At 39.8% G+C, this 11,810-nt stretch overlaps 2 protein-coding genes across 4 annotated transcripts; one reads left to right on the top strand and one right to left on the bottom strand.

Moving 5' to 3' along the window:
* Positions 1-79: 79 nt before the first annotated feature.
* LOC308335750 (rab GDP dissociation inhibitor beta) lies at positions 80-6,539 on the bottom strand. Of its 3 annotated transcripts, XM_080792924.1 has the most exons (12): positions 6,436-6,508; positions 5,238-5,296; positions 4,799-4,906; positions 4,592-4,688; positions 3,799-3,933; positions 3,496-3,694; positions 3,232-3,363; positions 2,230-2,329; positions 1,969-2,143; positions 1,421-1,565; positions 1,287-1,341; positions 80-1,169 (listed from the first exon to the last, which is right to left on the bottom strand). In XM_080792924.1, exons 2-12 carry the CDS (start codon positions 5,277-5,279, stop codon positions 1,026-1,028), a joined length of 1,332 nt encoding a protein of 443 aa, XP_080649050.1. In that variant the 5' UTR covers positions 5,280-5,296; positions 6,436-6,508; the 3' UTR covers positions 80-1,025. The 3 variants fall into 3 exon arrangements, with proteins under 3 accessions (XP_080649050.1, XP_080649051.1, XP_080649049.1); XM_080792925.1 differs by lacking the exon at positions 5,238-5,296 and having other exon boundaries at positions 6,492-6,539; XM_080792923.1 differs by lacking the exon at positions 6,436-6,508 and having other exon boundaries at positions 5,238-5,363.
* Positions 5,770-11,487, top strand: tmem43 (transmembrane protein 43). The gene is made up of 12 exons (XM_080792952.1): positions 5,770-5,920; positions 6,795-6,941; positions 7,334-7,468; positions 7,618-7,712; positions 8,902-8,951; positions 9,270-9,339; positions 9,437-9,507; positions 9,620-9,747; positions 9,894-9,968; positions 10,217-10,318; positions 10,473-10,590; positions 10,693-11,487. Exons 1-12 carry the CDS (start codon positions 5,906-5,908, stop codon positions 10,893-10,895), a joined length of 1,209 nt encoding a protein of 402 aa, XP_080649078.1. The 5' UTR covers positions 5,770-5,905; the 3' UTR covers positions 10,896-11,487.
* The last annotated feature ends 323 nt before the right edge of the window (positions 11,488-11,810 follow it).

Consider the following 11,810-nt stretch of genomic DNA (forward strand, 5'->3'; position numbering starts at 1 on the left):
TTTTGTTATCTGCTGTACTATTTAGATATTTCTTTTAACATCTCCAACTCCAAATATATTAAACTTTGTGTAAACTTGGCAATAATATGAATACATTTTATTTATAAGGTGCCTTTCAGTGCACTCAAGGTCGTCGTACAACAAGTTAAAAACAGTTAATACAAAACAGTTAAAAGCAATAGCAAAACATATATAGTACGGCTGAGGCAGACCTAGACCCAAATCTGTAATAATCATCTCCTGAAGGTAGCAGACTGTCCTTCATATGGATAAACCTTCCTAATCTGTTTGCTACCCCTGCCAGATGGCTAATTTTGTCATATGTCATATGACTTGCTCATGGAGACAAAACTAAAGTAAACAAAAGTATTTGTACAGCACTGTTCATATGAAACATGAAGATAAATTAGAGCTAAAAAAGGAAACATTGAAAGGAAGCAAATTAAAAACAGGTCTTTGCATTAACAAAGCAAGCAAAAAGGTTTAACTTAAGTCAAACATAGTTTCATAGAAGGTTAAATTAAACGTAGATAAATGGTGCCATAGAAAGGCTTGTTTAAAAAGATGTTTCTAATTGGAAAATCTGTGATAGGCTGCAAGCTAAATGGTGCATTTATATAGCGCCTTTATCCAAGGCGCTTTACAGAGATTTTGCATTTTACATTCACCCATTCACACACATACACCGATGGCGGCGGAAACCATGCAAGGCACCAACCAAGCACATCAGGGGCAATTAGGGGTTCAGTGTCTTGTTCAAGGACACTTCGACAGCAACTCTGTGGGAGCCCGGGTTCGAACTGGCAACCTTACGGTTACCATCCAGCCACTCTACCCCTGAGCCACCGCTGCCCCTAAGACATCACTCCACTAGCTAAGACTGGAGTAATGTGTTCTCTCTTTTGTTTTAATTAATTAGCAGTATTATGAGAGATGTCTAGTGTGTGAAGAAGATAACTACACATTGTAGGCTTCTAATCTATATCACATTATGGTCATGCCATCATGTTTTTATTTGTCATTTCTCAGTCATCATCCGACTCCACCATTTGGTCTCTGCGTGCATCAAAACAGACCTCTGTTCCCGTGATTCTGCGATACATGTCTTGAATGTCTCCACAGTCATTGTCAAAGTAACTTGTTGCATCATATGAGCACGACACAAATATCTACAAACCAGAACAGAAGATATAGAAAAATCAGTACTTATAGTTGTACAATTAATTTGGTCTGTCAGATGCTATAATATTCATGCAACCACTTGACTTAAACAAGAACCCCATTACCTGGCTCTTACTGCCATCATCGTTGGGAGCAAAAACACTATGAACAGAAAAGAATCTGTGGACAAAATAAAGTCACATCAAGCAGTTTTTAGTGAATGGAAATTTGATAAGAAGGTATGAAGAGAGTTACTTACTTTTCCTTGATAGGTTCAAGGAGCTCCATCCCAGGTAGCACCTCTTTCTCTGGGTTGTTGGTTTCAATGGCTGTGCTCACTGTGGCAATGTACATCCCTCCTGCAGCCACACTGTGGTTGTACGACACCACAGATATGTAGATGTCTACAAGAAAAAGAGGGTGAAGTTTACTTTCCAGTTAAACACACATGTGCACATGCACACACACACACACACACACACACACACACACACACACAATTCCTCCAGGCCGCCACTCTGACAGAACTCAATTTGAGAATAAAATACTGTCTCACTTTTTTCCTCCTTTTTTACAGTTCCTGTAAAAATCTGCCTGCTTTGAAGTTTGAATAAAGCTTAAGAGGTGGATTTTCCATAATACAAAGACAGACAAGTGACTGAAAATCACTATCCCCTATATGGACATGTACTGGTTAAGGACTACCGGTATGTTGACCTATGGTCCATTCTTGAGTATGTACCGGTAGTTGGAATGCAGTACACTCTCCTTTCTCAACATTTTGCAGACGGTTTAAAAATAGGCTACCTGATTTCCTGTTGACTTGGTTTTGGGGGATGATGATTTGACAGGAAGTGGCATCATGGGTGTGTTTGACTGGATGATTCAGTAAACAGATGACCCGTATGACACCACTACCCACTTTCTTCACACGATTGGGCACATAGCTGGGATCACATATCAACTGTTTACACCGGAACAGCTGTTAGAGAAGATGAAAAAAAAAACTAAAGACACCCTTGCATATTTCCATTCATAACTGCTTCTTCACTGCTTCTTTCCACTTACTTTCCCTTCTGATTTCACAGCTGTCACTTTGCCATTCTCCATTACAATGTCTTCCACTCCTCTGTTCATCATATAAGCTGAGGCATACCGGGCACTCAGCCTGCAAAACAAATTGAGAAGGGTTTGAGCCAAGCAGAAGGCATGGGGAGAGAGTTTGTTTTGCTCTCCGTCCGCGTGTGTGTGTGTGTGTGTGTGTGTGTGTGTGTGTGTGTGTGTGTGTGTGTGTGTGTGTGTGTGTGTGTGTGTGTCCGTCCGTCCATCCATTAGCAGCTAATCTACGGCACCGTTAACCCAGGTCGATGCCAAACTTTGCACACACACTCCCTGGATGCCAACCTCTGCCCCAAATGTTCCAGAACAGCCTGTTATAGCGCGACCATGAGGCAGCTTTTCACCATTTTTAACTATAACTGCACTGAGCTGCATGAAATGTTGCACACTCCCTAGAGGCCATTGGCCAAGGACAAACCTTTGACCTGCATTTTTCACATCTGCCTTTAATAGCGCCACCAGGAGGCAGACTTTTGTAAAACACATTTTTTGTTATTACTCCTCCACATTTTGTCCAAAAATCCCACAAATTGTTACACAGTATCTGTATAGTCATGTGCCCAAGATGGATCTGTCCGATATTTCATATTCCATCCTAATTGGCTAACAAAATGCCTCAAATAATCCAATTGCCATCAAAGGGTAAGAAGAAATGGCACCCTTTTCACATTGGTCTATTATAGCACCACCAGGAGGCCACAACCTGACTTGGCCTGGTGGAGACCTGTGCTTCGAGGGGCACTTTTTCTAGTTTATAGGCCTACTTCGTTTTGGTGTCCCTTGCCAAATAAAAATATTTCCAAGTGTAAAATATAGTGTGATGGTAAATGTTTTTTTACTTGAATTTCAGCTAGTTCAGATGAGCGACCACCACCTCCACACTGATTCTGTGTATTCGTATACATGTTTGCTTGTGTGTATTTGTGCAAATGAATATTGTGTTAGTATAACCTGGCAAAGCCCTGTGGTATCTCCCCAAGCCCATGGATGGGGTAGAGGTATGGGCTGGAATTTGAGCGGATCCGAGATTCACCATACAGTTTTATCCTCTTGATGGTGTCGATGCATGGCTCATCCAGGTAACTATAAAGGCACGGGCACAGCATCAGGAGGAAATATGATCACATAATATAGTAAAACATCTGACATTTATAATTGTTTACTTATCGTGGTTAAAATGTGCATTTGTAACAATGAGCACAAATGTTTACTGACGATTCTTTGCCATGCCAAGCTAACGTATGGCCTGTGAACTCCACAACATCTGGTCCCAGGTCAAAATGTTGAAACAGCTCCCGCATGGTGGTTCTTTTAATATCCATTTCCATGTATGTCCGAGGTTCATGCTCTTCAAAGTTCTCTATGAAAAGCAGTAGTTTTCGGAACCTCCTCTTGTCAAACATGCCGAGCAGATCTGAAACACAATATACAGACATATAGTATTGAATCAGAAACAGAATCTTAATGTGCATCATTCTTAAGGATGTTATTTGTCTTCACAGGTTATTGATGTTTTACCTGAAGTGTAGACATCTGCTTCTGTGGCAGGGACGTTGTAAAGTTTGCCTGCTTTGTATACAAAGATGCCTCCAATCATTTTGAAGTCCATGTACCTTGTGACCTCAGTTTGAACCAACATTTTGACCAGCGGACCTGACACAAACACAAGTGACTATTAATCACCAAAAAAGAAAGCTCAGGCGCTAGGGCTAGGAAGTTTATTAATTTTGGTGGTACAATTATATTGAGAGAAATAATCACAGTTTCACGATTATCATGATTATTATGCTCATTTATTTATTCCACAAAACTATGAATGTATATAATCACATGGGTATTAAAGGTTGTATTGTATTTTCCCCACAAAATGTCTTTGTTGGCTTTATTTTAACAGTTACTGCCTTTCAAAACACAAAAATAGAATAGCCAAATAATACAGATATACAAAATGTATAAAGTATCTCTTTGGAAATAAATAAAAGCTACTCTTTCTTTAATCATCCATGCGCTGCGGGACCTATGTAAACTGTATTACAAAACAATGTTTTCAGCTCTACATCTCTTTTGGACATCTATTTATTTTTTTAAATCACAATCACAATTATCCTAAGCCTGTACGATTAATTAATTGTGACGTTTAAAATAGCTGTCAATACAATTGGCCATGTATTGAGCATACACAAAAATATATGTGAGTCATGTATATACACCCTTACGTGTCCATTATTACACTCTCTGAGTTAAGTTAAAACATGTGAAGGGTCAATAAACAGAGCTCATGTATAGTGTAAAAGTTGTATGCTGCCCTCACCATTAGACAGAAAGAATTTGGGGATGAGGTCAACATTCCACTCTTTCCCGCGTCCCATACTTTTAGGTGGACCTGGAACATTGAACTTCTTGTACAGCTATAACAAGTCATAACACAAGTCATAATCAGAAATTCAAAACTCATATGAATATGCATTACTTTTTTAAGCGAGGGGGGCTGTGTGCATTTCTGAGCTTGAGAACAGACCTGCTCAAGTGGACAAATGGTAGCACTCCCTCCTCCATAGAATGGATTCACATCCATGTGAAGAACCTTTTTTCCATCCAAAGTCAATAAGCCAGACAGGACACATTCCTGTAAGTGAGGGCGGTATGTAAGTGGATAACTGTTCAATTTGTTGTGTCATTTACAAACGCGAACAAGGTGGACCCTCTTGTAAACAAGTGTAATGCTTTATTGGGTCGTCCACTCACAGTTAACAGTTTTTGTATTGAGTTGTGCTTGAAATGTACTGTAATTCTACAAACTGTTAATAAATACTTCAATCAATCAAAAGAAGACTTACGTCAAACCCAATTATATTGTATTAAATGTGATTGGCAAAATATTGCTTTCAAAGACCAATTCCAAAGGACACTCTTGTAATGCTAATGATTTGAACATTATAAATAGCAAGTTCCCTTACCTTAAGTCCTGTTCCAAGCACTATAATATCATACTCTTCCATCCTAATCCTGCAGCCTTCTGTAATTAATAGTTTGTCAGTACAACGTACTGTTGTACACTCACACGCACAACATGCATGTGTATATTCACACCAGGCCTGTTTGGAGGTGAGAGAGATACATACAGAGGGGCACAGCCGCAAAGGTGATCAGTGATCACTAGTGACAGTATAGGCTTGTTTCATCTATAATAATCCTCTTAGCATTGATATGGTGCTTAAAGTGTGGCAAGACAGAAAGGTACATAGTAAATAGTACAATTGGCAAGCCTACTTGCCAATTGTCATTGCCAAAAGGTGGGCTGTGCAAATAACTTGACAACCTCTTTGGAACAAGCTTAATTGTATTATTCTAATTACAATAACATGAAGCTCTATTTTGTGAATTATTTCTTGTGTAGTAGTAGGCTACATCCAAGAATCCTCTTATTGCGTACGTCGTACAACTACATTACCCAGCATTCCAAGAAAGGGAAACGTATTGTGTTGCATCAGGTCGTAAAAGGAGGTACACCCACTGGCACTGCTGTAACTGCTGGAGGTGTGACCGTGTAAGAATGTATGCAACTTTCCTGCAATAAATCTAACTTTTCAGTTTGACGGGACGTTTTACCGGTACGACTCGAGACATGTCGGAACCACCAGTAAGTTAGTTGCTTACTTAATTATCTAATATTTAACACCGCGTCGCATTTTCCTGCCTTATTATTTTGTTATTCATATTTGACTCGTCTCGCGCCATTGACATGGACGCAAATATTTCTTAAAAAGTAATCAGACACTAATAGCTAATTACTTTAGTAGTGTAGGCATACTCATTTCCTTTTGGTTGACCCGTTTTGAAATGTTACTGCTTCAGGGCAGAATCATAGAAGCAGTAATGCTATGGATCAGAGCTAACTGGCCTGGGATGCATTCGACTTCATACCTAATATTTGAGTCCGATTGAAATTGAAAGCTAGCGGAACTCGTCTGATTTTTCAGCGATATCTAGGCCAAATCCCAAATTGCAGAGCCTGACAATTGTTTTAACTAAATTCGAAGTTAACTCCCTAGGCCTAGACCTAGATCGAGGGAACTTTGATTTGGAGAGCGAAACAAGTCCCATAATAAGTTCAATTTGAGTTGAAAACGATGCAGGACTCCGGAGCTTCATTACCATTAGTGTCTTGTATTAGGGTGTTTTAAATAAAATAAAACGCCATCGGAGCAAACCTGTGTGCGGACTCTCCTCTCTTCATTGTAGGCTGCTACTTATAGTCCAGCACCAGACAGGAACTGGATGTGCGCTATGCACCTGCTTTTTAAACTCATTACCATTATTGCCATTGTAATGTAGTGTTGCAATTGCTAGGTCAGTGTTCACTAATTGGGATTGATTTCAAAAGGTTTCTGTGTTGATAACAAAGTCTTTACAAATAATTACATATTGGTTCTTACTTCTTATCATAATCAAGCATCTTTTACTGTTCATGAAAAGTAAATGAAAATGCTATATTTTTCCCATGTTTGTCTCAGTTCTCAGGTGCGGAGAGAGATGGACATACACGCATATCGAGTAAATCCAATCCTGGATTTCTTGAACGTTTGAGTGAAACTGCTGGGGGAACGGTCGTTGGCGTTGCGTTATTCTTCTTATCATTTTATGTTCTCTTCACCAATGAGGTGGGAAATTCATAAGAGCTTTAGTAATATTGTTTAAGTACTATAATATCTGCAATATTAACACATTATAAATTATGCATGAATTGTCGTATTCAATAATAATCTAGTATGTGTTAATTGTCTCAAATATCTCAGTATGCAGTTCTAGTTTATAATGGGATGAATCTAGGGGCACGGTGGCACAGTTGGTAGTGCTGTCGCCTCACAGCTAGAAGGTCCTGGGTTCGATTCCCGCTCGGGGTGCTGTGGGTGCTGGCGGCGTGTTTCCTCCTCCGCATCATCAGTGCCCATACCCGAAGGCGGGGTTGGCGAAAGGGCCTTTCTGTGTGGAGTTTGCATGTTCTTACCCTCACAAAAAATTAATGAATTAACACACTGGATTTACTGTGCAGGGTAGGGCACTGAAAACTGCAGTTGCTTTGGATGAAGGACTGTCTCAGGTTGTTTCCCTGGACCCATCATTCAGCTTGGACTACCAGAACAACCACCGCTTAATTCACCTGTCTGCGCGGCTGCATACCTCACAGGTAGGCTATGGGTGGCTGGCTGTGCCTCATCCCTTTGCGGCAGTTTCAATACTTTGTGTTGCACATTCCTGTTTTCACGCCTTTGTCATCAGCCATGTCTTCCTGATGCCATTTTCTTTGTCTTACTAACTTGACTTATATCTGCCCAGCCCTTACATGACCCCAACTACAGAGTAGTGGTGCAAGCTGTGAAGCTGAGGAGACAGGTGGAGATGTATCAGTGGGTGGAGTACCAGGAGAGCAAGTAAGTCCAGGTTGACCTTGAGTCCTTGACCCCTGCGTTAACAGGGTGGGGCCTGCTCTAAATGGTGATTGCCCATTAGAACTGACTTACATTTTTTCACATGGAAAAAAACCGAAACAAAAGCATGGCTGTTGGAAAAGGTTCCAGTCTGAAGTAGGGAGTTTAGAAGTTTTAGTCTGTTTTTTTTTTAAATATATTTGTTGTGTTTTGATGTGTGTTGTATGTATTTTTCTGAGGACCACAATGGAAACTAATTCTGGACTTTTTTTGGTATCCTATATTAAAATTGGCTAATGGGAGGGTGGGCGGAACTATTAACGCAGGGATTTTTAACTGATTGTGAACCAGGGACCACCACTCTGAAGAATCAACCTGAGGAAAGGACCACTGTTGTGTTGGGATGGGATATGGGCTAAGATTACACTTGCTTTCGTAACACTTTCTATGCAATGTATAAAATGTAAGAAACTCGGTAAGTAAGTCAGAGAGGCTTATTGTCTGTATCAGCCAGGGTGCAGGAGTCTATCCCCATTTCATACACTAGACCTCTACCATCAGCTCCCAGTACTTATGGCACAACATCAAGCCAGAAACTATTTGAATTAATAGCTAGTAAAAAGATTGAAATTAAATCATGACTGTTAAAGGCTTGATACTACGTGCTGTAACGTGCAACAAATTATATCAAGTCCAGGCATTATTTAACTGAAATATACTGTACGAGTGATATGAGATGGTGGTTGAGAACCACTGATCTATTCCTATCCCACGGTTACCCTGATATACAGTACTGATAGAGCAGACACATGATGACATGATTATATGAGCACATTATAATGATGACTCAATCAGGCAAGCTGGTACACTTACCCTTCTTGAGATTCTAACTCCCTTTTCTGTGGAATTTCTTAACCTCTGCCTTCCAGTAACTGACAACATTTGACACACTTCCATGGAACAGTGCACAAACATTTCGTGGAAGAAAATACAAAATCTTCACTTACTAAATGCATGTTCAGGGACCACATGTAATACCTTGTGGTCCACAGGGCAACTGTTGAAAACCCCTGCTCAGTCTAACGTATTGGCGGTGCAAATCAAATCGGTGCAGTTTGCATGACACCGGCGCACAACCATGTGCTTTTTGCCAGAAAGAATGATATCATGGCTGTTGCATGGTTATTTGCAGGGACTACCAAGAGGATGGTGAAACCAAAACTGAGACGACGTACACATACAGTGAGTTGTTTATGAACTTTTCCTAGAGCAGGCTGATTTATAATTATGAATATAATATTGTGATATATCAGGAATTTTAATTGTAGTAGATAGTGTCTACTTATTAGTGCCTATACTGGTTTTGCCATCATATATGGTATAATCGTTTCCCAAAATGTGATTGTGTACAAAACTACAAATAGATTCTGAAAGCACCAATAGTCATCTCCAATATACCATCACATTAGAACATTGCATAATATATCATTATCTATTTCTATTTCTATATAAAGTGGATTGATGCGCAATGTGTGACTGAGCATAATTTCCTGTCTTCAGACACAGAATGGAACTCGGAATTGATCAACAGTAGGAACTTTGACAGGGAGATTGGACACATCAACCCAAGGTATACAGTACTCCCAGCCCCCCTCCCCCCTTTTTTAAACAATTTTATATTTGATCCATGTTGTTTTATTTTTTATGTTCTCTTTGTAATTAATTAGTGACATGGCGGTTGAGAGTGTGACAGTAGTGGCTCCTGAAGTCCAAGCTGGGCCTTTTATTCTGTCTAAAGGTATCAGTCTGAGTGTTTGATAGAAAGAAACATGTTTGTTTGTTTAAAATATACTTTTATATTCATGCATTTTATTATATTTCAACCACTGATTGATATGAATTTACAATAGGGCTGGTGGAGCAAATTAACGACTTCCAGACATTGGACCTGGAGGATCTCCCTCCACCTGATTTTGATTCCTTTCTCACTATTGATGGTGAATATTTCTATCACACCCCAAACCCACACAGACCAGAGGTGAGAATTGCTGTTTAGAGACACAAATAAAGACTCCACATGCATCAGATTCTTGAACATACTGCATATTATTTGTTTTACTAGCAATAGCTGTATAGTGTGTATTCTCTAATGGTGTATGTATACAATAAATAATTTTGTGTAAGGTGGGAGATGTCCGTGTGAGCTTCTCCTTTGCTGGACTCAGTGGAGAGGGGTCTTGGCCTGGCCCAGCCCTAACAGTAAGTCTTTTAAATGACATGGTCATCTTTTGCCTCATTGACTTTCAGTTTGGGAATTGAATGCATCTTTGCATTCAGTGCATGAATTTATATGAATTATTCGATTATTATTATCCAGGATGTTTGCCAAAGTAATGTGATTTCAGTATACATAAAAAAGAATGTATAAAATAAAGTGAGTGAGATGTTGGTCTATTCATTATTTTTTATTAGATACAGATAATCTCTGAATCCTTGTCATACTCCAGGTCAGTGTGGTGGCCATGCAGAGAGGGGAGTATCTCGCTCCATTTAAGACCAAGTCAGGATACACCCTGGAGTTGTTGTACATGCAGGAACTTACAGCCCAGGTTGGTGTGCATTTAATTGTTATTTAGTTATTGCTTTTAGGCAAATATATATTACATCATATAGATAATCAGATCATGATGCAAGGATAATGCCATGATAGTGTTAGAAACACATTGGTTCTGATTATGGCTTTGGCTATATTTCCGTGGGCAGGAGGTATTTGAAAAGGAGCACCAGCACAATGCCATGATAACATGGGGACTCAGGGCTGCAGGCTGGGCACTAATGTGCCTTGGCATCAGTTTGACCATGCGCATTATCTACACACTGGGTAACTACTAATGACTGTTGTATGATATAGGCATATTGTACAATTGATTGAATCCCTGGATATGATGTATTTACTTTACCCATTTTCCTTATCTTTCTGCAGTGGATTGGATCCCCATTTTGAGAGAGCTTGTTTCCTTGGGGCTGAAACTCTTTGCCCTGTGTGTGTCCTGCTCTCTTACACTTCTCACCATTGCAGTTGGTTGGATCTATTACAGGCCTTTAGTGGCAATGGGACTAATAGGGCTTGCTCTACTTCCACTGCTTATTGGGCGCACTCGTGTACCAGCCAAGAAGCACCAGTGACATTCTGATCTTAGCTCTTTACTTCATCATTAGGATTCCAGCAACTCATGGAATCCAGTTTGCCACAACTCACAACACTGCGTGTTGCTACCTTACCAGTTGCTCCATCGTTCGGCTGGCATGTAGGGCAGCTACAAAGGATCTCCACTCCTGTGTTTTGGGCCACCGTCTTTATAGATCCCCAGGTGTAATGTTATGGTGCACAATCCTGTATGTCAATACACCTTTGTTCAATAGTTATATGGCTTGCCTTTGACAAGTATAGCAATATGCTTGATCCAGAATATATATATTTTTTAACAGGCTAAATTAATTTGCACATACAGTATATTATACTGTATAGTTTGGTTATTCAGTGTGTGTGTTCTTAATCAATGTGTTTGCATACTGCTCATATACTGTACATGAACACTATTTGTGTAAAATGCAGTCATAATTGAGTCTGGGTAATCTACTTGAATGTTTGCTATCAACAAACGTAAAGCTGGTAGTAGTTCCGCCTCTATTGCACGATAATCATCAATTTTCACAAAGCCATGCTGTAAGAGTAAAGCGAGTGTGCTTATTGTTCAAGCTGTAATACACAATTTAAGGGAAAGTCTGCTGATATTAATCCTCTGGAATTTTGTTTTATAACGCAATTTTTGGTTATGAGTGGGATATCTGACGTTTTATAAATATTCTCTTGTGAGGATGACTTGAAAATCTGACATAAAAACTGATCCTGCTCAGCAATGAGAAATCACAGCTGGCTTATAAAAGGATCAACATATGGAATGTCGGAACAGGTCTGCTTCATATATGGAGATCTAAGGGTTTGAGGACAGATGTAGAGTTGCTGGCCAATATTGATATCGGGGATCTCTATCCCTGATGTCACGAGGCATGACCATATATGGAGACATGGGGTGATGG

The sequence above is a fragment of the Protomyctophum bolini genome, assembly GCF_963924005.1.
Source record: "Protomyctophum bolini genome assembly, chromosome: 2".
Classification (NCBI taxonomy): Eukaryota; Metazoa; Chordata; class Actinopteri; order Myctophiformes; family Myctophidae; genus Protomyctophum; species Protomyctophum bolini.

What these genes read in the sequence shown, in the direction of transcription:
- LOC308335750 (XM_080792924.1), bottom strand. Translation starts at nt 5,279, where the DNA reads ATGGAAGAGTATGATATTATAGTGCTTGGAACAGGACTTAAG. An exon ending in CTGTGAAATCAGAAGGGAAA is followed by an intron (nt 2,144 to 2,229) that starts GTAAGTGGAAAG and finishes CTTCTCTAACAG; the next exon opens with CTGTTCCGGTGTAAACAGTT. An exon ending in CCAAGTCAACAGGAAATCAG is followed by an intron (nt 1,566 to 1,968) that starts GTAGCCTATTTT and finishes TTTTTCTTGTAG; the next exon opens with ACATCTACATATCTGTGGTG.
- tmem43 (XM_080792952.1), top strand. An exon ending in CGCGGCTGCATACCTCACAG is followed by an intron (nt 7,469 to 7,617) that starts GTAGGCTATGGG and finishes ATATCTGCCCAG; the next exon opens with CCCTTACATGACCCCAACTA. An exon ending in TGCAGGAACTTACAGCCCAG is followed by an intron (nt 10,319 to 10,472) that starts GTTGGTGTGCAT and finishes TTCCGTGGGCAG; the next exon opens with GAGGTATTTGAAAAGGAGCA.